At 43.4% G+C, this 27,489-nt stretch overlaps 1 protein-coding gene across 2 annotated transcripts in view; it reads right to left on the reverse strand.

The window, feature by feature from the left end:
• Positions 1 to 27,177, reverse strand: part of Pkn3 (protein kinase N3) — a 32,082-nt gene extending 4,905 nt beyond the window's left edge. The window contains exons 1-13 of one of the 2 annotated variants that reach the window (XM_045161132.1): positions 27,078 to 27,177; positions 25,902 to 26,130; positions 25,572 to 25,717; positions 22,473 to 22,584; positions 22,276 to 22,403; positions 21,946 to 22,129; positions 3,611 to 3,748; positions 3,423 to 3,532; positions 3,174 to 3,317; positions 1,406 to 1,481; positions 1,156 to 1,324; positions 912 to 1,014; positions 731 to 798 (exon numbers count right to left, since the gene is read on the reverse strand). In XM_045161132.1, coding sequence (XP_045017067.1) covers positions 731 to 798; positions 912 to 1,014; positions 1,156 to 1,324; positions 1,406 to 1,481; positions 3,174 to 3,317; positions 3,423 to 3,532; positions 3,611 to 3,748; positions 21,946 to 22,129; positions 22,276 to 22,403; positions 22,473 to 22,584; positions 25,572 to 25,717; positions 25,902 to 26,130; positions 27,078 to 27,095 — 1,625 coding nt within the window. In that variant the 5' untranslated portion in view covers positions 27,096 to 27,177. Of the gene's footprint in view, positions 1 to 730; positions 799 to 911; positions 1,015 to 1,155; positions 1,325 to 1,405; positions 1,482 to 3,173; positions 3,318 to 3,422; positions 3,533 to 3,610; positions 3,749 to 21,945; positions 22,130 to 22,275; positions 22,585 to 25,571; positions 25,718 to 25,901; positions 26,131 to 27,077 lie in introns of both variants that reach the window. The other variant, XM_045161131.1, reaches the window with a different exon arrangement.
• Between the last annotated feature and the right edge of the window lie 312 nt (positions 27,178 to 27,489).

Here is a 27,489-nt window from a genome sequence, read left to right on the forward strand (position 1 = left end):
GTGAGGACTGGCTGAGAACAGTAGTGTCCTGAAGTCTGGCACACAGATCAAAATCATGGTTTCACAGATGCATAGGGTGGCACATGCATTTGAAGTTCTTTTGCAGTGTCTGGAGGCCCTGGCACACCCATTCTCTGTCTCTCTCTGTCTCTCTCTCTCTGCCTCCCTCTATCGCTCTAAAATAAATAAGTAAACTATTTTTTTAAATGTGGCTTCAGACTGGAGAGATGACTAAATGGTTTAAAGGCATTTGCATGCAAAGCCTGCCAGCCCAGGTTCAATTCCCCAGTACCTACATAAAGCCAGATGCACAAAGTGGCTTATGTATGTGGAGTTGATTTGCAGAGGCAAGAGGTCTTTCTCTTTCTTTTCCCCCTCAATCATCCCAAATTAAAAAAAAAAATTTTTTTTAAACATAGCTTTAGCTGGGTGTGGTGGCATACATCTCTGATTCCAGCACTTGGGAAGCAAGGAAGGAGGATCATCGTGAGTTTGAGGCCACCCTACCTCGGAAAACAAACAAAAAAAGGGAAGGGGAAAGAAAGGGAAGGGAGGGGAGGGGAGGGGAGGGGAGGGGAGGGGAGGGGAGGGGAGGGGAGGGGAGGGGAGGGGAGGGGAGGGGAGGGGAGGGAAGGGAAGGGAAGGGAAGGGAAAGGAAGGGAAGGGAAGGGAAGGGAAGGGAAGGGAAAAGAAAGAAAAGAATCTGAAAGTGAATGCAAACCAGTGGTACCTGGGGGGTAAGGCAGCTGGAGTGGGCACTAGTCCAGTCCTAGGCTCCATGTGGGGGCGTTTGGTGCACTGTAAGGGTAAAGGCAGGACTTTTTGCCCTCAGCACAAGGGCTATCCTTTCTCCTTCCTAGAGGCCAGCAGCAGTCCCAGCAGTCCCTGGGGCGGCCCTCACTGGTCCTCACCGGAGTCTCTTCTGGGGTTGGCTCCTGTGCTAGATAGAGGCGTGGGGGCTTGGGTGGGGGCCTCATGTCTTCTGCCAAGGAGATCTTCTTGGGCAGGACATTACTGTGGAGAGGAAGTGGGCACGGCAGTGCTCAGGAAGATGGTAAAACAGCACCGTCGTGTGGAGAGACAGGGTCAAAGGGTTACTAAGAGAAAGACAAGACACCCAGAGAAGTGGGCCGGGTTCCAGAGGGGACTCCTCACCTGGGGGATGAAGGGTTGCAGGCTCTGTGTGGTACAGGTGGAGTTGGAGGGCACCCTCTGGGGGGGCTGACTGTGCTTGGTGAGTTGCAGGGGGGTAGCAGGTTCATGACCAGGCGCCCCCAAGCCGCCATGCTGAGGTTCATCTGGGAAGCCCTCAGGAAGTCCTGGCCTGCAGGAGATGGGGGCTCAGTCCCAGCATCCTCACTGGCCAGGTCTAGCCCCTTCTGTACAGAGCCCTCACCCGCCGCACCTCTGCGCTTAGAGAAGATGCGTTTCTGTCTCTGCAGGCGTGGCCTCCTCTCAATGACAGGGTCACAGAAGGTCACCTGCAGGGGGCAAGGCCAGAGTTGAATTCCAGTCACCTCCCATCCCATTTGTCACCACACCTACTCTCCCTGGTACCCCAATCTCAGCTCCCAATATCAACCAATGAAAGCAAACCTAGAAGAACCCAGAATGGCAGGCTGGAGAGATATAGCTCAGCGGTTAAAGGCACTTGCTTGCAAAGCCTGATGGCCCAGGTTTGATTCCCCAGTTCCCTCATAAAGCCAGGTGCACTAAGTGGTATTTGGAGTTCATTTGCAATGGCAAAAAGCCCTGGCACATCCATATTCTCTATCTCTCTCTCAAAATAAAATTAAAAATGAAAACTTTTAGCCAAGCGTGGTAGCACATGCCTTTAATCCCAGTACTCAAGAGGCAGAAGTAGAATTGCCATGAGTTTGAGGCCACCCTGAGACTACATAGTGAATTCCAGGCCAGCCTGGGCTAGAGTGAGACCCTACCTCAAAAAACAAAACAACAACAAAAAAGAAAAAAATTTTTTTTTTTTTTTAAGTATAAGAGAGGATCCAGAAGTGGTGGCGCACGCCTTTAATCCCAGCACTTGGGAGGCAGAGGCAGGAAGATTTCTGTGAGCTCAAGGCCACCCTAAGACTACATAGTGAATTCCAGGTCAGCCTGGGCTCAAGTGAGACCCTACCATAAAAAACAAACAAACAAACAAACAAACAAAAAGTTGAAGAGGGGTGATGGAGAGATGGCTTAGTAGTTAAGGTGCTTACCTGCAAAGCCTAAGGACTCATGTTCGAATCTCCAGGTCCCACATAAACCAGACTCAGTGACACAAGTACACAAGGCTGCACATGTGCACAAAGGGGAGCACACTGGAGTTTGATTGCAGTGGCTGGACATCCTGACATGCTAATTCTCTCTCTCTTTCATAAAAAAAAAAAAAAAAAAAAAAAAAAGGGCCAGGCTGTTGGGCTTGGCTCAAAAAAAAAAAGTAGAAGAAAGGTCTGGTATGGTGGCACACTCCTTTCATTTCAACACTCAGGAGAATTGCTATGAGTTCCAGGCCAGCCTGGGACTACAGAGTTCCAGGTCAACTTGGGCTAAAGTGAGATACTTACTTGAAAAAACAAACACACACACAAAAAAAGTAGAGGATAGGTTGGGTAGGTGGCTCACCAGTTAAAGGCACTTGCTTGCAAAGCCTGCCAGCCTGGGTTCAATTCCCCAGTGCCCACATTCAGTGAGATACACGCATTCTCTCTCACCAATAAATAAATAAACAAACACACTTTCTTTTTTGTTTTTTTTCGAGGTAGGGTCTCACTCTAGTCCAGGCTGACCTGGAATTTACTATGTATTCTCAGGGTGGCCTCGAATTTACGGCGATCCTCCTACCCCTGCCTCCCAAGTGCTGGGATTAAAGGCGTGCGCCACCACGCCTGGCCTTTTAAGTAGACGATACTGTATCTTCATTGGTACCAGTGGAGAAACTGAGGCCCAGAGAAGAGGCACTTGTCCAGGGTCACACATGAGGCTGGTCAGAATCAAGCCAGAGGTATAGGCTTCCCAATGACCCTATAGAAAGCTCTGGAACTCCTTGTTTGCGGAGACTTCTCTTCAGTCCTCAGTTTCCACACTTAAATGCAGTAGCAGTTCTCAAGACCCTTCTGTCCCTATACCCAAGAACCCACCAACAAGACCAGAAGTCAGGCAGCAGAGAGAACCTGAAGAAAGAGCCGTCCCTGGGGCACCAGGCTGAGGGAGAGCTGGTGGCAGGCATTGTCCAGGAAGTCCTCGAGCCTCAGGAAGCCCACACCACACAATTGGCGCCAGTCCCGCCAGTGCACCCCGATCTCCAGCTCACGGGCCTGTGTTGGGAAGGCCAGGCTGAGGGACAGAATGTGGTAACAGCTCCCACCTGGATGGCTTTCCTCCCTGTGCCCCTTGGCAAAAGCCACAAAAGCCAGTCTTACTCGTTCCAGGGAGATGGCAAAGGTCTGGTCCCAAGATTGCTGGGCCACCTGGCCCCAGCCTGTCTGGCCCACAACACGGTTGTCCACCTTTAATACAGCTAGCACCTCACCTGTGGGACCAGGGCTGGGGTTCACAGAGGATCCAGAGCAGGCATCCAAGCTGCATCCCATAGCTGTCCCTTACTCACTGGTCAGCTCTCGCTGCTGCTTGGCCCTGGCCCGCAGCCAGCCCTCACACGAGGTGCCTGCTAGTGCCGCCACTGGAGAACGTCCAGGCACAGCGGTCAACAGCTGCTCACAGCCCAGGAGGCGAACCTGCAATGTCCCTGTGGAGGAGTGGGCGGGGGAGGGGTGTCAGGTGCTACTATCCAAGGACCCTGGGATCCTAGTGATACCACCCTCTCTAGGGGGGTTAGAGTTAGGAGTAGCTGACCCAGACCTCATGCATATTTGAACTCCGTAGCCACCTGCCAAAACCCAGGGTGGCCTTGAACTTCTGATGCTCCTCACTCTACCTCTCAAGTGCTGGGATTTTAGACCTGCACCACTCTACCTGATTTTAGGTTTTATGAGGTCTAAGGGATCAAACCTAGGGCTTCCAGCATACTAGGCAAGCTCTCTATTAACTGAGCTACATCACTAGCCCCAAATAAGCCTTTTAACAAGGCCTTTCAAAAAATCAGGGGCTGGAGATATGGCTTAGCGGTTAAGGAGCTTGCCTACAAAGCCAAAGGACCTCAGTTCAATTCCCCAGGACCCACGTAAGCCAGATGCACAAGGTGACACATGCATCTGGAGTTCATTTGCAGTGGCTAGAGGCCCTGGCGCACCCATTCTCTCTTTCTCTTTCCTCTTCCTCTGCCTCAATTCTCTCTCTCAAATAAACAAATAAAAATAAATTTTTAAAAAAAATTTGGGGGCTGGCAAGATGGCTTAATGGTAAGGCATTTGCCTGCAAAGCCAAAGGACCCAGGTTCAATTCCACAGGACCCACGTAAGCCAGATGCACATGTGTCTGGAGTTCCTTTGCAGTGGCTAGTGGCCCTGGAACGCCCATTCTTTTTTTTTTTTTTTTGAATGCCCATTCTATCTCATCTGGAGTTTGTTTTCAGTGGTTGGAGGCCCTGGCACACCCACTCTTTTTCTCTGTACCTGACTATTTCTGTGTCTCTCTCTCAAATACATAAATAAAAATAAATTATTTTTTAAATATTAGGTGGGACAGGGAGTAGTCTCACTCTAGCCCAGACTGACTTGACACTCATTCTGTAGTTCCAGGCTGGCCTCAACTCACAGTGATCAGCCTACCTCTGCCTAGAAGGACTTACTACAGTGTTAACTGCCAAGTAAGCAAACAGTTTGTTAATAGGTCTTGTCTGGGCTGGAGAGATGGCTCAGCAGTTAAAGTGCTTGCCTTCAACGCCTAATGACCAGAGCTCGACTCCGCAGTACCCGCATAAAGCACAGATGCACAAAGTAGCATATGCATCTGAAATTCATTTGTAGAAGCTAGTGGCCATGGTACAACCATTCTCTCCCTCTATGTTTGCAAATAAATCAATTAAAAATTAAAAAAAAAAAAAGGCTAGGCATGCATGGTGGTGCATACCTTTAGTGCCAGTACTCTGGAGGCAGAGGTAGGGGGGATCACTGTGAGTTTGAGGCCAGCCTGGGACCACAGAGTGAGTTCCAGGTCAGTCTGAGCTAGACTGAGATCCTACCTCGGAAAACAAAACAAAACAAAACACAAAAAATTAAAAAATAAAAACAGGGAAGATGACAGTGTAGGAACTATGCCAAAGCAGCCTAGGGGAAAAAAAGCAAAAAAAAAAAAAAAAAAGCAAAATACACTCTTCTACTAAAAAATGAGGTGCATAAGAAATTAAAACGGCAGCAGAGAAGTAGGAGAGACCCAGAGCATCCAGAGCCCGTACAAGGCAGGAAGAAGCGGCTCCAGCAGTGGCGGCACCAGGTCCACAGAGCCACAGCAGCCAGCTCGGTTTGAGCCACAGGAAAAGCCAGGTGACAGGTTTTCCTCTCACACTGGCACTCCTCCTCGCAAACTCAAATAATGTGAAGGTAGGACCGCAGCAAACAATGGAGGAGCAGATCATGAGGTAGAGGAACACATGGACCAGCAGAAGATCTAGAACCACCATCCACAGCCTCCCTTCCACCACCGCCAGCACAAGCACTGGAAAGCACCAGACACCAGCGACCAGAGCAGTGATCCAATGGCCCAGCCAGCCTACTTGAACCCACAGTGCACCAAAGAGGGACCCAACCATGAGCACAGCATAACTGAGACCAAAATCATCCCAAAAACTAATTGGGATTACACCAGGTCAGTACCCGCCAAATAAGCCTGAACCAGAAGTGCTATTGCACCTTCCATATCAGGATAAATTATGTGTTAAATCTGATGGATGGTCAGATTTGCCATTCTTAAATAAGCTATATTTTGAGCTTGTTATTTGTTGCTCCCTGATTTATAGTGGCTTTGTTTCCTCTTCTGTCATTTGTTTGGGGAAGGTCTCACTTGGTCACAAGCTGACTTGGAACACTCAACAGACCAGAAAACTTAACCTCCTATCGTTGACAGGATTAAGGGTGTGGGGCACCACACACCCTAAGGGACTGTGACTTTGTTAGAGGATCTGGTTGTCATAATACCTACTCTTGAATAAATAGTCTGTGCTATTTTTCATTGAATATGTGTATTGTTTAGTTAAATTTTAGAATCTGCCTATATTTTGTTCCACTTAGCCTACGTGAATACTCTCATAGCAGGCAAACCCAACACTTAGGGTCACTTTTGTAGATACTCTGAGAGTCTTGAGAGCCACACCTTAAGACCTTAAGCTACTACCCTCAAGATATATCACATCAGAAAAAAGACTTCCGGTTAAGCTGGCGGCGTAGGTACCACGCCAAAGCAGCCTAGGGGGGAAAAAGACCAAAAAAACTCAGCAAAATACACACTTTTACTAAAAAGTGAGGTGTATAGGAAATTGAGGCGGCAGCGGAGAAGTAGAAGAGTTCCAGAGCATCCAGAGCCTGCACAGGCGGGAACAGCGGCTCCGGGGCGGCTCGGCCACCCGCCGCAGCCGCAGAGCGGCAGAAAGCCGCCGGACTCTCGGCTCGAGCCGCAGGACAAGCCAGGTGCGGGATTTTCCCCTCACACCGCGCTCTCCGCAACTCGGGAAACATGAGGGGAGAGCGGCAGCGAGCAACGGAGGGAGGAGCAGACTGCGAGGTAGAAGCACACGTGGAACAGCGATACAACCAGAGCAGCCGCGGCTCCCTCCCCTCCCCCACCACCTGAGCCCAGCTCCAGCGAACACAGCAGCGGCCCGGGACCGGCCACGCCAACTTGGGCTGACAGCGGGACCCAAGCAGGAGCAGAGTTCAGCAGCTACTTCAGCGGCTCCAGCACCGGTACCAGTGGCCCCAGCAGCAGCGGACCCAGGAGCGGCAGCGGCGGCAGATCCCGCAGCAGCGGCTTCGGGGTGAGCAGCGGCGGTGGACACGGCAGCGGCAGCTTCAGCAGCGGTGGTGACTCCGGGGGTGGCAGCTACAACAGCAGCAGAGGCAGCAGCAGCGGCTCAGTTTGCCCCGTAGGAAAGCAAGTGCCCAGCTCCAGAAATCAGAACAGCAGCCCGACGACCCAGGCAGCAACTTGACTGAGACCACAATCACCCAAGGTAACTGGGATTGCACCAGGGAAGGGTCTCACTTGGGCACAAGCTGACTTGGATACCTCAACAGACCAGAAATCTAAACCTCTTTGTTGATAGAGGATCTGGTCATTATAATAACTACTCTTGCATACATACTCGGGGCTGTTTTTGATTGAATGTGTACAGTGTTTAGTTAAATTTTAGAATCTACCAGTATTTTATTCCACTCAGCCTGCTTGAATACTCCTATAGCAGGGAAACTCAACCCCTAAGAACATCTTTGTAGATACTCTGAGAGTCTTAAGAGCCACACCTAATACCTTAAGGTCCTACCCTGAAAATATATTACATCAAATCAATTGATACAGCTAAGAATACACAGCTAGCTAGAAAATCCAAGCATTAACTTAATCCAAGATGCAAAAATATATACATTATAACACAAGAAACACTAAAAAGCAAGACGATATAAATCCACCTAAAAGTATTAATGCATCAGAAATGTCCTCCAGTGAGAAAGAGTTAGAGGAAATGCCTGAGAAAGAGTTCAAAAGAATAATTATAAATATGTTCAAAGAGGTCAAAGAACACATGAAAACAATCAAAGAAGAAATCAAAGAGGAAATCAAAGAGGAAATCAAAGGAATCAAAGAAGAGGCAGGATACCAATTTAATGAAATAAAGAAGGCAATACAAGACATAAATAGGGAAATAGAAATAATAAAGAAAAACCAGTCAGAATTACTAGCAATGAAGAACACAGTTAATGAAATAAAAAACTCTGTAGAAAATCTCACCAGTAGGATGGATGAGGGAGAGGACAGAATATCTAAGCTAGAAGATCAGGTGGCAGACCTAATGCAGTCCAACAAAGAGAAAGACAAACTTATAGAAAAGTATGAGTGGGAATTTCAAGATATTCGGGACACTATGAAAAGATCCAATATAAGAATTCAGGGCATAGTAGGAGGAGAAGAACTCCACTCCAGAGGCATAGTAGGCATCTTCAACAAAATCATAGAGGAAAATTTTCCCCAAATTGGGAAAGAGGTGCCAATACAGATACAGGAAGCCTTTAGAACCCCAGCCAGACAAAACCCAGAAAGAAACTCTCCTCGCCACATTATACTCAAACTTCCAAACACACAAACCAAAGAAAAAATATTGAAAGCAGTTAGAGAGAAAAATCAAGTTACCTACAAAAGCAAGCCCATCAGGATTACAGCAGATTATTCAACACAAACTTTTAAAGCCAGAAGGGCTTGGAGTGATATATTCCAAGTTCTGAAAGATAACAACTGTCAACCAAGGTTACTTTATCCTGCAAAGTTATCCATCCAAATAGATGGAGAAATAAAGACATTCCATGACAAAAGCAGGTTAAAGGAGTATCTGAAGACAAAACCAGCTCTACAGAAAATACTTGACAGAATCCTCCATGCTGAACAAAAGGAAAAGCACACATATAAGGAACCTAGAAAAAACCAGCTATACTCAAATACCAGTTAACAGAAGAGAGCACAGGTAGAACAAGTAACACACACACACACACAAAAATGGCAAACATAAATACACACCTTTCAATAATATCTCTTAATATCAACGGTCTCAATGCCCCAACGAAAAGACATAGATTTGCAGACTGGGTTAAAAAGCAGGATCCTACAATTTGTTGTCTCCAAGAAACTCACCTTTCTACAAAGGATAGACATTATCTTAGGGTGAAAGGTTGGAAGACGGTGTTTCAAGCAAATGGGCCTAGAAAACAAGCAGGGGTTGCTATCCTAATATCAGACAGGGTAGACTTTAGTCCGACGTTAGTCAAAAAAGATAAGGAAGGTCACTTTATATTGATTAAGGGCACACTACAACAGGAGGACATTACAATCCTAAACATATATGCACCTAACATGGGGGCTCCCAAATTCGTCAAACACTATTAGAACTAAGGTCACAGATAACACCAAACACAGTGGTGGTGGGTGACTTTAACACCCCACTCTCATCAATTGACAGGTCATCCAGGGAAAGAATAAACAGAGAGGCATCTGGACTAAATGAGGTCATAGAAGGAATGGACCTAACAGATATATACAGGACATTTCATCCAAAGGCTGCAGAATATACATTCTTTTCAGCAGCACATGGAACATTCTCTAAAATAGACCATATATTAGGACACAAAGCAAATCTTAACAAATTCAGGAAAATTGAAATAATTCCTTGCATTCTATCTGACCACAATGGAATTAAACTACAAACCAGTAGCAAGAAAGGCTATAGAGCATACACAAAATCATGGAAACTAAACAATACACTACTAAATGATGAGTGGGTCAATGAAGAAATCAAAAAGGAAATCAAAAAATTTATAGAGTCAAATGATAATGAGAACACAACATACCAAAATCTCTGGGACACAATGAAGGCAGTTCTAAGAGGTAAATTTATAGCCTTAAGTGCCTATATTAAGAAATTAGAAAGGTCGCAAGTAAACGACCTAATGCTTCGCCTTAAAGCCTTGGAAAAAGAAGAACAAGGCAAACCAAAAAGTAGTAGACGGGAAGAAATAATAAAGATTAGGGCAGAAATTAATGAAATAGAAACAAAAAGAACAATCCAAAGAATTAATGAAACAAAGAGTTGGTTCTTTGAAAGGATAAACAAGATTGATAAACCCTTAGCAAATCTGACCAAAAGAAAGAGAGAAGAGACACAAATTAATAAAATCAGAGATGAACAAGGTAACATCACAACAGATTCCAGAGAAATTCAAAAAATTATAGGGACATACTATAAAAGCATATACTCCACAAAGTATGAAAATCTGAAAGAAATGGATGATTTCCTTGATCTATATGACCTACCTAAATTAAATCAAAATGAGATTAATCACTTAAATAGACCTATAACAAACATGGAGATCCGAACAGTTATCAATAATCTCCCAACTAAAAAAAGCCCAGGCCCGGATGGATTCACTGCTGAATTTTACCAGACTTTTAAGGAAGAGCTAACACCATTGCTTCTTAAGCTTTTCCAGGAAATAGAAAAAGAAGGAATCCTACCAAACTCCTTCTATGAGGCCAGCATCACCCTGATACCAAAACCAGGCAAAGATAGAACAAAAAAAGAAAATTACAGACCAATCTCCCTCATGAACATAGATGCAAAAATTCTCAACAAAATATTGGCAAACAGAATACAAGAGTATATCAAAAAGATCATTCACCCTGACCAAGTAGGCTTTATCCCAGAGATGCAGGGATGGTTCAACATACGCAAATCTATAAATGTAATACATTACATAAATGGGTTGAAGGACAAAAATCACATGATCATCTCATTAGATGCAGAGAAAGCATTTGACAAAATCCAACATCCCTTCATGATAAAAGTCCTACAGAGACTGGGAATAGAAGGAACATATCTCAATATAATAAAGGCTATTTATGACAAGCCTACAGCCAACATATTACTAAATGGGGAAAAACTGGAAGCTTTTCCACTAAAATCAGGAACAAGACAAGGGTGTCCACTGTCTCCACTTCTATTTAATATAGTTTTGGAAGTCTTAGCCATAGCAATAAGGCAGGAGACACACATAAAAGGGATACAAACTGGAAAGGAAGAAATCAAGTTATCATTATTTGCAGATGACATGATTCTATACATAAAGGACCCTAAAGACTCTACTAGCAAGCTGTTAGAGCTGATCAAAACCTACCGCAATGTAGCAGGATACAAAATAAATACACAGAAATCAGTAGCCTTCGTATATGCTAACAACAAACACACAGAGGATGAAATCAGAGAATCACTCCCATTCACAATTGCATCAAAAAAAATAAAATACCTTGGAATAAACCTAACCAAGGAAGTAAAGAATCTATACAATGAGAACTTTAAAACACTCAAGCGAGAAATTGCAGAAGACACTAGAAAGTGGAGAAACATCCCTTGTTCCTGGCTTGGAAGAATCAATATCGTGAAAATGGCAATCTTACCTAAAGCAATCTACACATTTAATGCAATCCCTATCAAAATTCCAAAGGCTTTCTTCATGGAAATAGAAAAAACAATCCAAAAATTCATTTGGAATCACAAAAAACCTCGAATATCTAAAATAATACTGAGCAACAAAAAAGAGGCTGGTGGTATCACCATACCTGATTTTAACCTATACTACAGAGCCATAGTAACAAAAACAGCATGGTACTGGCACAAAAACAGACATGTAGATCAGTGGAACAGAATAGAGGACCCAGATGTAAGCCCAAGTAGCTATAGCCACCTGATATTCGATAAAAATGACAAAAATACTCATTGGAGAAGAGACAGCCTCTTCAGCAAATGGTGTTTTGAAAACTGGATAAATATCTGCAGAAGGATGAAAATAGATTCTTCTCTCTCGCCATGCACAAGAATTAAGTCCAAATGGATTAAAGACCTTAACATCAGACCGGAAACTTTGAAACTGCTAGAGGAAAAAGTAGGGGAAACCCTTCAACATATTGGTCTTGGCAAAGACTTTCTGAATACAACCCCAATTGCTCAGGCAATAAAACCACAGATTAACCACTGGGACCTAATGAAATTACAAAGATTTTGCACCGCAAAGGATACAGTGAAAAAAGCAAAGAGGCAACCTACAGAATGGGAAAAAATCTTCGCCAGCTATATATCTGATAGAGGATTAATATCTAGGATATACAAAGAACTCAAAAAGTTAACTAATAAGGAATCAAACAGGCCAATCAAAAAATGGGCTAAGGAGCTAAATAGAGAGTTCTCAAAGGAAGAAATACGAATGGCATATAAGCACCTAAAAAAATGTTCTACGTCACTAGTCATCAGGGAAATGCAGATTAAAACTACATTGAGATTCCATCTCACTCCTGTCAGATTGGCCACCATCATGAAAACAAATGATCATAAATGTTGGCGGGGATGTGCAAAAAAAGGAACCCTTCTGCACTGCTGGTGGGAATGCAATCTGGTCCAGCCATTGTGGAAAACAGTGTGGAGGTTCCTAAAGCAGCTAGAGATTGATCTACCATATGACCCAGCTATAGCACTCCTAGGCATATATCCAAAGGACTCATCTCATTTCCTTAGAAGTACATGCTCAACCATGTTTATTGCTGCTCAATTTATAATAGCTGGGAAATGGAACCAGCCTAGATGTCCCTCAACAGATGAGTGGATAATGAAGATGTGGTACATTTATACAATGGAGTTCTACTCAGCGGTAAAGAAAAATGAAGTTATGAAATTTGCAGAAAAATGGATGGACCTGGAAAGTATTATACTAAGTCAGGTAACCCAGGCCCAGAAAGCCAAGCGCCACATGTTCTCTCTCATATGGGGATCCTAGCTACAGATGACTGGGCTTCTGTGTGAGAATGAAAATACTTAGTAGCAGAGGCCAGTAAGTTGAAAAGGAGACATAAAGGGTGGAGAAAGGAAGGGAGGAGGCTACTTAATAGGTTGATATTGTATATATGTAATTACAATGATTGTAATGGGGAGGTAATATGATTGAGAATGGAATTTCAAACGGGAAAGTGTGGGGGTGGGGAGGGAGGGAATTACCATGGGATATATTTTATAATCATGGAAAATGTTAATAAAAATAAAAAATAAAAAAAAAATTTAAACAGTATACGTTAAAAAAGAATTTACTCCCAGACATTTAACAATGAAGCTGGTAAAAGCTAAAATATGGAAAAAATGTGAAAAGCACTACATGTGATCATCTAGCAATAAATACCATAACCAAATGTAAACACCTAATGACAAAGCCTTTATATGAATAAACAAAAGTATTCATAACCCAATAATATACTATATACACGTATAACTTTTATAGATGTCATTTTATATGTACAAATATTCTGTACATGAAGCTTGCATTTCTCATTTCCAGGCCTGTGCTACCTCCAAATACGCATCTTCTGTTGAGCAGACAATACATCAAAAGATTTTCCTAGGGCTGGAGAGATGGCTTAATGGTTAAGCACTTGCCTGTGAAGCCTAAGGACCCCAGTTCGAGGCTCAATTCCCCAGGACCCATGTTAGCCAGATACACAAGAGAGTGCATGTGTCTGGACTTCATTTGCAGTGGCTGGAGGCCCTAGAGCACCCATTCTCTCTTACTTTCTCTCTGCTTCTTCCTCTCTCTCTCACTCTGTTGCTCTCAAATAAATAAATAAAAATCAACAACAACAAAAAAGATTTTCCAAGAACAACAAAAATAAATGGGCTTCAAAGATGATGTTTGGTAGCAACAGGATGCTGGGTATAAAGTTCTAGCACCAGAGATGTTACCCTTTTGTTTTTATTAAGAGAGAGAGAGGACAGGAGAGAATAGGTGTGCCAGAGCCTCTAACCATTGTAAACAAACTCCAGTCATATGCACGACCATGTGCATCTGGCTTATGTGGGATCTTGGTAATCAAACCTGGTCCTTAAGCCTGACAGGCAAAGTGCCTTAACTGCTAAGCCATCTGCTCAGGCATTTTTTTTTAAGGTAGGGTCTCACTGTAGCCCAGGCTGACCTGGAATTCACTGTGCAGTCTCAGGCTGGCCTCGAACTCACAGCTATCCTCCTACCTCCCCCCAGCTCTAGGGCTGGGATTAAAAGCATGTGTCTCCGTGCCTACCAATGTAGCCCTTTTTAATCTTAGAGATCAAATCAAAAACAAGGAAAACTAAATAATATGTTATTTGTGAATATATGTGTGACCACAAAAAAACAATGAACACAATGTGTAGTGTCCTGGTGACATCCAGTCAGGTGACAGGACACGATGAAGACAGGGCAACTCAGAGGGCTTCAGAACTACTGGCAATGTCAACCTTAAGATGATCAGCTGTACAAAGATGTTCCTTTTAATTTCTTGTTTTATGATTCTTTCTAATGTCATATTTTTAATGTATTAAACATTTCACATTGAATAAAAAATATAATTACTAAACTACAAAAAAAAACAAAAAAAAAAGATATATCACATCAGATTGATTGATACATCTAATAATATTGCAACCAACTAGAAAATCTAAACATTAAATTAATCCAAGATGCAAAATATATACATTATAACACAAGAAACACTAAAAATCAAGACCATATAAATCCACCAAAAAGTATTAATACATCAGAGATGACCTCCAGTGAGAATGAGTTAGAGGAAATACCTGAGAAAGATTTCAAAACAATGAGTATAAATATGCTCAAAGAAGTCAAAGAGGAAATCAAAGGAATGAAAGAGAAAATCAAAGAAGACACAGGAAACCAATTTAATGAAATAAAGAGGTCAATACAAGACACAATAAGGAAATAGAAATAATAAAGAAAAACTAGTTAGAATTACTAGCAATGAAGAACACAGTCAACGAAATAAAAAACTCAAGAAAATCTCACCAGTAGAATGGATGAAGAAGAGGACAGAATATCTAAACTAGAAGACCAGGTGGCAGATCTAATACAGCCCAACAAAGAGAAAAACAAAATAATAGAAAAGTATGACTGGGAATTTCAAGATATTCGGGACACTATGAACAGATTAAACATAAGAATCCAGGGTATAGTAGAAGGAGAAGAATTTCACTCCAAAGGCATAGTAGGCATTTTCAACAAAATCATAGAAGAAAACTTCCCCCACATTGGGAAAGAGGTGCCAGTGCAGATACAGAAACCTTTAGAACACCAACCAGACAAAACCTGGAAAGAACCTCTCCTCACCATATTATAATTAAACTACCAAACATACAAACCAAAGAAAATATATTGAAAGCAGAGAGAAAAACCAAGTTACATACAAAGGCAAGCCCATCAGAATCACAGCAGATTACTCAACACAAACTTTAAAAGCCAGAAGGGCTTGGAGTGATGTATTCCAAATTGTGAAAGATAACAACTGTCAACCAAGGTTACTTTATCCTGCAAAGTTATCCATTCAAATAAACAGAGAAATAAGGAAATTCCACAACAAAAGCAGGCTAAAGGAATATTTGAAGACAAAACCAGCTCTACAAAAAAATACTTAAAAGAATCCTCCATGCTAAACAGAAAGAAAAGCACACATATAAGAAACCTGGAAAAACCAAACCAAACTCAAACACTAGTTAATACATGAGAGCAAAGGTAAAACCAGAAGAACTACAATAAAATGGCAAAAATAAATACATGCCTATCAATAATATCTCTTTAATATCAATGGCCTCAATGCCCCAACCAAAAGACATGTTTGCCAACTGGGTTAAAAAGCAGGATCCTTCAATTTGTTGCCTCCGAGAACCTCACCTTTCTACAAAGGATGGACACTATCTTAGAACAAGAGGTTGGAAAATGGTGTTGCAAGCAAATGGGCCTAGAAAACAAGCAGGGGTTGCTATCCTAATATCTGACAAGGTAGACTTCAGTCTAACATTAGTTAGGAAAGATAAGGAAGATTACTTTATATTGATTAAAGGAACACTCCAACAGGAGGACATTACAATCCTAAACATATATGCACCTAACATGGGGGCTCCCAACTTCATCAAACAAACACTATTAGAACTAAGGTCACAGATAACACCAAACACAATGGTAGTGGGTGATTTCAACACCCCACTCTCATCAATTGACAGGTCATCCCAGCAAAAAATAAACAGAGAGGCATCTGGATTAAAAGAGGTCATAGAAGGAATGGACCTAACAGATATATACAGGACATTTCATCCAAATGCTGCAGAATACACATTCTTTTCAGCAGCACATGGGACATTCTTTAAAATAGACCATATATTAGGACACAAAGCAAATCTTAACAAATACAGGAAAATTGAAATAATTCCTTGCATTCTATCTGACCACAATGGAATCAAACTACAAATCAATAGCAAGAAAAGCTATAGAGCGCACACAAAATCATAGAAATTAAATAATACAATACTGAATGATGAATGGGTCAATGAAGAAATCAAGAAGGAAATTAAAAAATTCAGAGTCAAACAATAATGAGAACGCAGCATACCAAAATCTCTGGGACACAATGAAGGCAGTCCTAACAGGTAAATTTATAGCTTTAAGTGCCTATGTTAAGAAATTAGAAAGGCCGCAAGTAAACGACCTAATAATTAAAACATTGATAAAAGAAGAATAAGGCAAACCAAAAATCAGTACATGGGAAGAAATAATAAAGATTAGGGAAGAAATAAATGAAATAGAAACCTATAAAACAATACAAAGAATCAATGAAACAGAGTTGGTTCTTTGAAAAGACAAACAAGATTGATAAACTCTTAGCAAATCTGACCAAGAGAGAGAGAAGAGACACAAATTAACAAAATTAGAGATGAAAAAGGCAGCATCACAACAGATACCAGAGAATTCAAAAAATCATAGGGACATACTATAAGAACATATACTCCACTAAGTATGAATATCTGAACGAAATGGATTATTTCCTTGATTTATATGAACTATCTAAATTAAATCAAGATGAGATTAATCACTTAAATAGACATATAACAAGTACAGAGATCCAAGCAGTTATCAAAAATCTCCCAACTAAAAAAAATCCAGGCCCAGATGGATTCACTAGTGAATTTTACCAGACTTTCAGGGAAGAACTAACACCATTGCTTCTTAAACTCTTCCATAAAATAGAAAAAGAAGGCATTCACCGAGGGTTATTTTTTTATAATCAAGGAAAATGTCAATAAAAATTGAGGGAAAAAAAAAGAAAAAGAAGGAATTCTACCAAACTCCTTCTATGAAGCCAGCATCACCCTGATACCAAAACCAGGCAAAGATAGAACAAAAAAAGGAAAATTACAGACCAATCTCCCTCATGAATATAGATGCAAAAATTCTCAACAAAATATTGGCAAACAGAATCCAAGAATATATCAGAAAGATCATTCACCCTGACCAAGTAGGCTTTATCCCAGAGATGCAGGGATGGTTCAACATACGCAAATCAATAAATGTAACACATTATATAAATGGGCTGAAGGACAAAAATCACATGATCATCTCATTTGATACAGAAAAAGCATTTGACAAAATCCAACATTCCTTCATGATAAAATTCCTACAGACACTGGGAATAAAAGGAACATATCTCAAGCCGGGCATGGTGGCACACGCCTTTAATCCCAGCACTTGAGAGGCAGAGGTAGGAGGATCGACAAGAGTTTGTGGCCACCCTGAGACTACATAGTTAGTTCCAGGTCAGCCTGGACCAGATGAGACTCTACCTTGAAAAAACAAAAAAAAAAAGAAGGAACATATCTCAATATAATAATGGCTATTTGGGTTGGAGAGATGGCAGCTTAGTGTTTAAGCGCTTGCCTGTGAAGCCTAAGGACCTGGGTTCGAGGCTCGATTCCCCAGGACCCACGTTAGCCAGATGCACAGGGGGCACACATATCTGGAGTTTGAATGCAGTAATTGGAGGCCACTGGCATGCCCATTCTCTCTCTCTCTCTCTGCCTCTTTGTCTCTCTCTCAAATAAATAAATAAAAATAAACAAAAAAATAAAGGCTATTTATGACAAGCCTACAGCCAACATATTACTAAATGGGGAAAAACTGGAAACTTTTCCACTAAAATCAGGAACAAGACAAGGGTGTCCACTGTCCCCACTTTTATATAATATAGTACTGGAAGTCTTAGCCATAGCAATAAGGCAAGAGACACACATAAAAGGGATACAAATTGGAAAGGAAGAGATCAAGTTATCATTATTTGCAGATGACATGATTTTATACATAAAGGACCCTAAAGACTCTATCAGCAAACTGTTAGCACTGATAAACACCTATAGACATGTAGCAGGATACAAAATAAACACACAGAAATCAGTAGCCTTTCTACATGCTAAAAACAAACAGAGGATGAAATCAGAAAGTCATTCCCATTTATAATTGCATCAAAAAAAAAAGTACCTTGGATTAAGCCTAAACAAGGAAGTGAAGGATCTCTACAATGAAAACTTTAAAACACTCAAGCGAGAAATTGCAGAAGACACTAGGAAATGGAAAAACATCCCTTGTTCTTGGATTGGAAGAATCATTATTGTGAAAATGGCAATCATACCAAAAGTAATCTACACATTTAATGCAATCCCCATCAAAATTCCAATGGCATTCTTCACGGGAATAGAAAAACCAATCCACAAATTCGTTTGGAATCATAAAAAAATCTCAAATATCTGAAACAATACTGAGCAGCAAAAATAAGGCTGGTGGTATCACCATACCTGATTTTAACCTATACTACAGAGCCATAGTAACAAAAACAGCATGGTACTGGCACAAAAGCAGATATGTAGATCAATGAACAGAATAGAGGACCCAGATGTAAGTCCAGATAGCTATAGCCACCTGATATTCTATAAAAATGCCAAAAATACTCATTGGAGAAAAGACAGTCTCTTTAGCAAATGGTGCTGGGAAAACTGGGTATGTATCTGTAGAAGGATGAAAATAGATTCTTCTCTCTCTCCATGCACAAGAATTAAGTCCAAACAGATTAAAGACCTTAACATCAGACCTGAAACTCTGAAACTGCTAGAGGAAAAAGTAGGGGAAACCCTTCAGCATATTGATCTTGGCAAAGACTTTCTGAATATAACCTCAATTACTCAGGCAATAAAACCATAGATCAACCACTGGGACCTCATGAAATTACAAAGATTTTGTCCAGCAAAGGACACTGTGAATAAAGCAAAGAGGCAACCTACAGAATGGGAAAAATATCTTTGCCAGCTACACATCTGACACAGGATTAATATCTAGGTTATACAAAGAACTCAGAAAATATAATAAGAAATCAAACAAGCCAATTGAAAAATGGACTATGCAATCTCCCTATCTATCTGCCTCATCCTCCCTATCTCTCTCTCAAATACACAAATAAATAAAATATAACCTATACTTAATAGGTTGATATTGTATATATGTAAGTACAATGATTGTTATGGGGAGGTAATATGATGGAGAATGGAATTTCAAAGGAGAGAGTATGGGGGAGAGGGAGGGAATTAACATGGGAAAATTTTTTTCTTTTATTTATTTTTATTTATTTATTTTTGGGGGGGATTTTTTTATAATCATGGAAAATGCTAATAAAAATTTAAAAAATAAGAATTAAAAAAACTAAATAAATAAAAAGAAAAGAAAAGAAAAAAGAAGAAAATGGGCTATGGAACTAAATAGAGAGTTCTCCAAAGAAGAAATATGGATGGCATATAAGCATCTAAAAAAATGTTCTACATCCCTAGTCATCATAAAACTACGTTGAGATTACATCTCACTCCTGTCAGATTGGCTACCATCATAAAAACAAGTGACCATAAATACTGGTGAGGATGTGGAAAAAGAGGAACACTTCTACACTGCTGGTGGAAATACAATCTGGTCCAGCCATTGTGGAAATCAGTGTGGAAGTTCCTAAAACAGCTAAAGATTGACCTACCATATGACTCAGCTATAGCACTCCTAGGCATATATCCTAAGAACTCATCTCATTACTCTAGAGATCCTTGCTCAACCATTTTTATTTCCGCTCAATTCACAATAGCTGGGAAATGGAACCAGCCTAGATGTCCCTCAACTGATGAGTGGATAATGAAGATATGGTGCATTTATACAATGGAGTTATATTCAGTGGTGAAGAAAAATAAAGTTATGAAATTTGCAAGAAAATGGATGGATCTGGAAAGGATTATATTTAGTGAGATAACCCAGGCCCAGAAAGCCAAGCATCACATGCTCTCTCTCATATGTGGATCCTAACTACAGATGACTGGACTTCTGTGTGAGTAGGAAGAAAACTCAACCAACTCAGTAGCAAAGGCCAGTAAGCTAGAAAAGAGATAGAAAGGGAACAGAAAGGAAGGGAAGGGGGTACTTAATAGGATGGTATTGTATATATGTAAGTAGAATAGATTAATGGGGGTGAAAAGGCCCAATTGAAGTCAAGGGGAAGTGATTGAGTAAAGGAAGGTGGAGGGAAGGCTAATCAAAATCTAAGAAGTTATAAATAAATCATATGGAATCCTACTTTTTGGACCATAGAACACTCAGGAACTGTAGATTGTTGCTAGAAAATATTCTGTGCCAGGGTTGGGATACCTTCCAGGGAGTTGTTGGCCAGGGAGGTCCCTGATGCCCCCAAAACATTAGAGGCCATTGCCGAGGCCCTTGGTTTCCCACCAGGAATAGATGGTAAGACCCTATTGCTGAAGACTCCACATACTTGGGCTGCAAGGCCACTGAGAAATCCTGGTGGAACTGAACTGATAACTTCCATGTAGACCAGCTGACAGAAATCTAGAAGAAACCATTCTGCATGCAATTCAATGGGAGAGAGGGAAATCACCAGTGAAGATACTCAACAGTGGACATTGCAAGCCTTACATTTGGCCAGCCAGGCCAAATAAGCCAATGGGTGCAATCATGGCATGTCTGTTATGGTGGAAACCAACCGCCCCCTAATTGGACTAGCGGCCTGCTCCATGGGAGGAAATACATCCCTGATACTGAAAACTTAAAACAGGGGTAGTCATGAGCCCTAGGGTGTAACATCTGCTGTTGTCTGGCTAAATGTATATACTATGCTTATCAAACTGTCCAGTAAGCACTTCTCTTAATGTTCATACCCTTATATTAGTGCTACTTTCACTTTTGTTAGAAAACCTTCTCGAGGGAGGGAATTACCATGAGATATATTTTATAATCATGGAAAATGTTAATAAAAATTAAAAAAAAAGAAAAAAGAAAACCTTCTCTTTTCAGATGGCAGTGACCTTGGGATGACTCAGAAGGCATCATGATGCTGGAAAGAAGTGACAGGAGTGCTCAGCACTGCAATATCACACCTTCCAGGGCTCAGGGTCTAATGCGGAAGACGTGGCAGAAAGAATGTACAACCCAAAGGAAGGGTAGGACTCCTTAAAACATGCTCCTCACAGACACAAAATGGCCTTGGATATCTATGACCTCACAGTGCCTGACATGGGATATTTTTTACAATCATGAAAGTTGTTAATAACAATTAAAAAATAAAATTAAAAAAACATAAAACAGTCCAGGAATAGTAGTGTATGACTTTAATCCCAGCACTTGGGAGGCAGAGGTAAGAGTATTGCTATGAGTTTGAGGCCAGCCTGAGACTATATAGTGAATTCCAGGTCAGCCTGGGCTAGAGTGAGACCCTACCTTGAAAAGTGAAAAAATAATAATAATAATAACAGTAGCTACACTGGCCAAGAGCAAACTGTGCCCACTGTGATTAACAATACAAAGTTTGGGCTGGAGAGATGGCTTAGAGGTTAAGGCACTTGCCTGCGAAACCTAAGGACCCGGGTTCACTTCCCTAGTACCAACATGAGCCAGATGCACAAGGTTGCACAGTATCTGGAGTTCCTTTGCAGTGGCTGGAGGCCCTGTCCCACCCATTCTCTCTCTCTCTCTCTCTGCCTCTCGCTCTCTCAAATAAATAAAATTTTAAAGAATGCAAAGTTTCATAAGTCATGGAAGTTTTGCAGCAACCCTGTGAAAGCACTGCTATAACGATTTCTATTTTCTTTTTTTATTTTTGAGGTAGGGTCTTGCTCTAGTCCATGCTAGCCCGGAACTCACAGTGATCCTCTTACCTGGGTCCCCTGAGTATGGGGACCAAAGGTAATGATTTCTATTTTACAGCTGGATACACAAGAGCAGACAGGGGTATCAGTTGCCCAAGGTCACACAGCTACAGGGTGGTGGGGCCAGGACTAGGATTCTTCACCAAAGTGCTTTGAAAGGGAAGGAGACCCCTGAAGTAGGAGGGATTCCTAGCTACCTGTTAGAGCGGTGGGTTTCACAAGTGTCCCAGAAGGCTGGGGTTTCCCAAGCATGGCTGTCCGCAGCTCTCGGGCCACCCGGCTTCTCAGGGAGTGGGTGGTAGGGAGCCCCTCCAGTAGCCGCTCCAAGGCCAGCTGCAGGAGGTCTAGCTTCTGAGAGGATTCCTGGAGCTGAGCCTGGGCCTACAGTGGGGAAACATGTGGAGACAGGCCATGCGGTCCAGATAGAAAAGAAGTGGCTGGCCCAAGCCTTGTGGGGACACCCAGGAGGAGGTCTCAATACACTGTGTCCCCACGGCCAGCCCAGCAATCTAGGGACACGGTCTAACCTCAGCCAGTGCTTTCCGGTCCTGCGTCCTCTGTCCACCGAGGAGCTTAACCACATTCTTGGCCCCTGTGGCCACAGCGGCCTCAATGCGCAGTCGGTGCTGCAGCTCCTCTGCCAGGAGCTCGGGGCCTGCGGGGTGGAGGTCAGCCCTCAGCCCCAGCCGCACAGCGTGGCCCTCCCTGTTTAGTGAGGCCTCACCTGGCTCTGGAGATCCATTGGCTTCCAGACTGCTGATCTTCATCCGGAGCAGGGCCACTTTCAGTTGGCTATCTCGCAGCATCTGCTGGACAGCTGCCAGGAGCTTCCTCTCCTATAATGATAATGGCCCCACTGGACCAAGGCTGTGGCCAACCAGAGACTAGAGCTGAGCCTCCCCTATCAGACCAGAGATCAAGCCTAGGCTGCGCCGGGTGGGCTACAGGCACTACAGCCAAGCCTCCCTTGTTAGAGGTATGAGTGTAGCAGAACCTACTCCATCAGACTGACAAGGGCTGAAGTCAAGTTTCCCTCCTCGGACTGAGGCTTATGAGTACAAAGCCATCCTGTCAGATGAACATAAGTGGAGCACCCCACACATCAGCCTGGGAACTGGGCCTGATGGCTGGGCTGGAGTGCCCACAGACTGTTCTTGGCAGTTTATTTCTGTGTTAGAAGGTGAATCTGGTGCTAGAAAAGTGGCACAGCACTTAAAGGCACTTGCTTTCAAAGCCTGATAATCCAGGTTCAGTTCCCCAGTACCCATGCAAAGCCAGATGTACAAAGTGGCACATGTGTCTAGACTTGGTTTACAGTGACAGAAGGACCAGGTGCACCCTCCCTCCTTTCCTCGCTCTCTCAAATAAATAAATAAATAAATAAATAAATATTTTTCTAAAAAGTGGTCTGGAAGCCAGACATAGTAGCACATGCCTTTAATCCCAGCACTCAGGAGGCAGAGATAGGAGGATCACTGTGAGTTCAAGGCCAGCCTGAGACTATATAGTGAATTCCAGGTCGGCCTGGGCTAGAACAAGATCAGTGGTGGTTTGATTCAGGTGTCCCCCATAAACTTAGGTGTTCTGAATGCTAGGTTCCCAGCTGATGGAGATTTGGGAAGTAGTGCCTCCTGGAGAGAGTGTATTGTTGGGGGCGGGCTTATGGGTGCTATAGCCAGTTTCCCCATGCCAGTGTTTGGCACACTCTCCTGTTGCTGTTGTCCACCTTGTTGGCCAGGGGGTGATGTCCACCCTCTGCTCATGTCATCATTTTCCCTGCCATCATGGAGCTTCCCCCTCGAGCCTGTAAGCCAAAATAAACCGCTTTTATTACCACAAGCTTCTCTTGGTTGGTTGATTTCTTACCAGCAATGCAAACAAGACTGCAACAGTAAAATGGTACCAGGAGTGGAGTTTTGTGAGACACCTGACTATGTGGCTTTGGCCTTCTGGAGCTGATTTTCAAGAGGAATGTGGAAGAATTTGAAACCTTGTCCTAAGAGATGCCTTGCAGTGCTGTAAGTACAGCTTGATGGACTATTCTGGTCAGAGTTAAAAGACCTGAATGCAGTAAGAACTATGGACTGTGAGGTTTGGCTTATGAGGGTGAGAAAGAGCTGTGTCTGGACTAGGCTAGCAGTTAGTGTGGGAAGCTTGCTGTTATGTCCAGGTCCTGAGAAGTTGTGCAGGGTTGCTTTGTGTATAAATGAACTGGTGTGAGCAGAAGGATATAGCACAGAAAAAATGACATCTTTGGGCCAAAACTGCTGCCCATTCACCTGAAAAATTGTTTGAAAGGTTACAACCTTTGAGATTGGGCCAACTGACCTGCACTGGGTCAACAGGAAGAAAGTAGACTCTTTTCAAGTGGCCTGAGTGCTCAAAAAGTGTCCTTTTCTTCAAAGTCTGCTTTATTCTCCCCTGGATTAACAAATTGGCACCTTACCTGGTACTGTAGCATATAAAAAATGCAGGAAAGGGAGGGCCATTGAGTTTGCGACACAGTTTCGTGTTTTGGAAATGGCCATGGGCAGTGTGAAGTAGGTTTGCTGGTTGACTGCACGGAGTCCCAATGGAGCCTGAGGATGAACTGTGGCTTGCAGTGGAGATGCCAGGACCATGAGACAGCTACTAAGGAAAGCTGCTGGTCCTGGATGAAGTCTCCCAGGTCTGTGAGTAGCCTAGCTGGAGGTGCAGAATCGGAATGCCAGAGACTTTTTGCTGGTTAGAATTATATATGGAGATTTGTCACTGGCTAGAGTTGTTGGACTTGAAGCTACAGAGTTTGATGTTTTCCCTGTTTTTTGTTTGTTTATTTGTTTTTGTTTTTCAAGGTAGGGTCTTGCTCTAGCCCAGGCTGACCTGGAATTCACTATGTAGTCTCAGGGTGGCCTCGAACTCACGGTGATCCACCTACCTCTGCCTCCCAAGTGCTGGAATTAAAGATATGCGCCACCATGCCCAGCCCCTGGTTGTTTTAAATCTTGTATTGGTTGAATATTTCTTTGCTATGCCCAGTGTCATCTTTTGCAGTGTGAATGTTTATTCTGTGCTGTTATGTTTTGTTTTGTATTATGGCTCAGTTAAAAGACCTTAGATTCTTGGCTTTCATTTAATACAACAGAAATAAAGTATTACACTGAAAAAAAAAAAAGACCTTAGATTAAGGGGATGTATGAACATCATTGGGATTGATAAAAAAAATATATGGGGACTTTTAAAGTTGGACTGAATGCATTGCATTTTACATCAAGGATGTTTATCAGTTCATGGGGGCCAGGGACGGAATGTGGTGGTTTGATTCAGGTGTCCCCCATAAATTTAGGTGTTCTGAATGCTAGGTGGCCAGCTGATGGAGATTTGGGAATTAACGCCTCCTAGAGGAAATGTATTGTTGGGGGCGGGCTTATGGGTGTTATAGCCAGTTTACCCTTGCCAGTGTTTGGCACACTCTCCTGCTGCTATTGTCCCCCTCTGCTCATGTTGTCGTTTCCCCCTGCCATCATGGAGTGTCCCTCTCGAGCCTGAAAGCCAAAATAAAGCTCTTTTTTTCCCACAAGCTGCTCTTGGTTGGGTGATTTCTACCAGCAATGTGAACCCGACTGCAACAAGATCCTACCTAGAAAAAAAGGAAAAAAAGAGGGCTGGGAAGATGCCTTAGAATTGGAGCTCTGCTCCTGCCACTAGACGAGGGCTGGACTGGCCTGCTTTTTTTCCCCCGTCAGTATAGATCCTGGAACTGCACCTTTTCTACCCCAGGAGAACCAAGTACCTCGTGTCGGGTTGGAGACTCAGGTCTTCCCCACTAGTCCGCAGAGCTCACCTTGGGGGTCCCGCTGGCATATGTGTGAGTCATGTTCTCAGCCCCCTGCTTGACCTTCAGCTCCACCTGCAGCTGCCTCTGTAAAGCCTCCAGCTGCCGAGCCCGTGACTGCTCTGCTCGTGGCCGACCTCCTGAGGCCACAGGCTCTGTGGGCAGGGGGTGTGGGACACAAGGGCTTGTCAGCACTGCTGAGACCCCTGTGATGGGACTTTCTCCTTCTCCTCTCAGCCTTATTCAGCACCAGGGGTGATGGGAGGAGAGGTTGGGCATGCACGCAGCAGGTGAGCCAGGAGCCCCGTTCTGCGGGGTCTGGTAAAATGCCTCACTCACCAGCCGAGTCCGGCAGCAGGACACGGGCATGCAATTCCCGCAGCTCGCCATGCAGCTGCTCTAGACGGCGGTTGGAGGACCGCAGCAGCTGCTGCACGTGGCCCAGGTGCCGGCGATCTGTGGCCACACGCCGTAGGTTCTCCACTCCCTGCTTGATTTTCAGCTCCTTTTGGATGGCCCGGCGGATCACTTCTTTCTCATCTTCGGAGGACTGCTGGCCAGGCCCAGGCTGCAAAGGGTAGAGGAATGAGAACCCACAGTTCTCTACAGCAAGGCAGAGCAGACAGCACTCAGACAAGCGCCGCTGTCTGCAGAGCCAGGCATTTGCTTCTCATCTTCCTGCTTCATTTTTAAAGAAGGGAAATTGCTATGGTTCCCATGGAGCTTACGGGATTCTACAATAAAAAGAGCTCTGCACACCTTGATTCATTACTAATCTCAAACAATTGTATTGCAAGCTTTCTTTTTTTTCCTCCCCCTCTTCCTTTCTTCTTTCCTTTTTTCTTTTTCTTTTTTTTTCTTTTCTTTTTTTTTTTTTGAGGTAGGGTTTCACTCTAACCCAGGCTAACCTGGAATTCACTATGTAGTCTCAGGGTAGCCTTGAACTCATGGCAATCCTCCTACCTCTGCCTCCTGAGTGCTGGGATTAAAGGCATGTGGAATCATGTCTGGCATCTTTCTTCCTTTCTTTCCTTCCTTCCTTCTTCTCTCCCTCCCTTCCTCCTCTCTCCCTCTCTTTCTTCTTTGTTTTGTGCTGCTTGGAGCATGCCACTGAGCCATACTTCTTGCCCCCCAAGAAGTTCTCATCCCCATTTCATAAGTGAGGAATGAACACAGAGAGCTTGACCAGCTTGCCTACAGCACCCAGAGGACAGCCCACCAAGGGGTGAGGAGGCACCTCAGCCTCTTCCTAACAGTTAGCCATGTTGCTCTCCCAGGTCTGAGAATGCAGAAAGAAGCCAAGGGCCTGAGAGGTCAAGACTTGCTGAGAAAGTAGAGGGCATCGGCTCCCAGTTTCAGCTCTGGCAGGAAGAAGACTGCCTCAAGCACTCACTGGGTCAGAGGCAGATAGAGGAAAAGCCCCTCTCCAGAGCCTTGATACTATGGAGGACCAGTACCAGTGTGCCCTCAGCCCAGACCCCCATCCCAGGCACCCTGGCAGCGACTTTGTCTTACCTCTCTGCTGTGTTCCATCTCCTGAGCCCAGTGGAATGGTAGCTACCCAGTTCGGGATCCCCCCACCCCAGTCCCCAGCTAGGCCTGTGGGCTCAGTCTTGGCTGTCAGAGGGCAAGGGCGAGGTTCAGGAAATCCTCTGACTGCCCCAGTCGAGAAGTCCAGAGCCAAAGGCCTGAACAAACAAAGATCTCATGGAGCTGGGGACCAGGCCACCAGGGTCCTGAGTCACCCAGCTGCAGCTTTTGGGCGGAGGCTCGCAGGAAATCGGAAAATGTGTACAAGCAACTGCTGGAACAGACAAGAGGGAACTCCAGAGGAAAGGAATGGGAGGGGGGAGTTTCAGCCCTGAAGCCCTATATGTGGTGCTTCACCTAATATCCCATGTTCTGATCTCTCTCTCTCTTTCACACA

Source organism: Jaculus jaculus, chromosome 1 (assembly GCF_020740685.1).
Source record: "Jaculus jaculus isolate mJacJac1 chromosome 1, mJacJac1.mat.Y.cur, whole genome shotgun sequence".
NCBI classification, from domain to species: Eukaryota; Metazoa; Chordata; class Mammalia; order Rodentia; family Dipodidae; genus Jaculus; species Jaculus jaculus.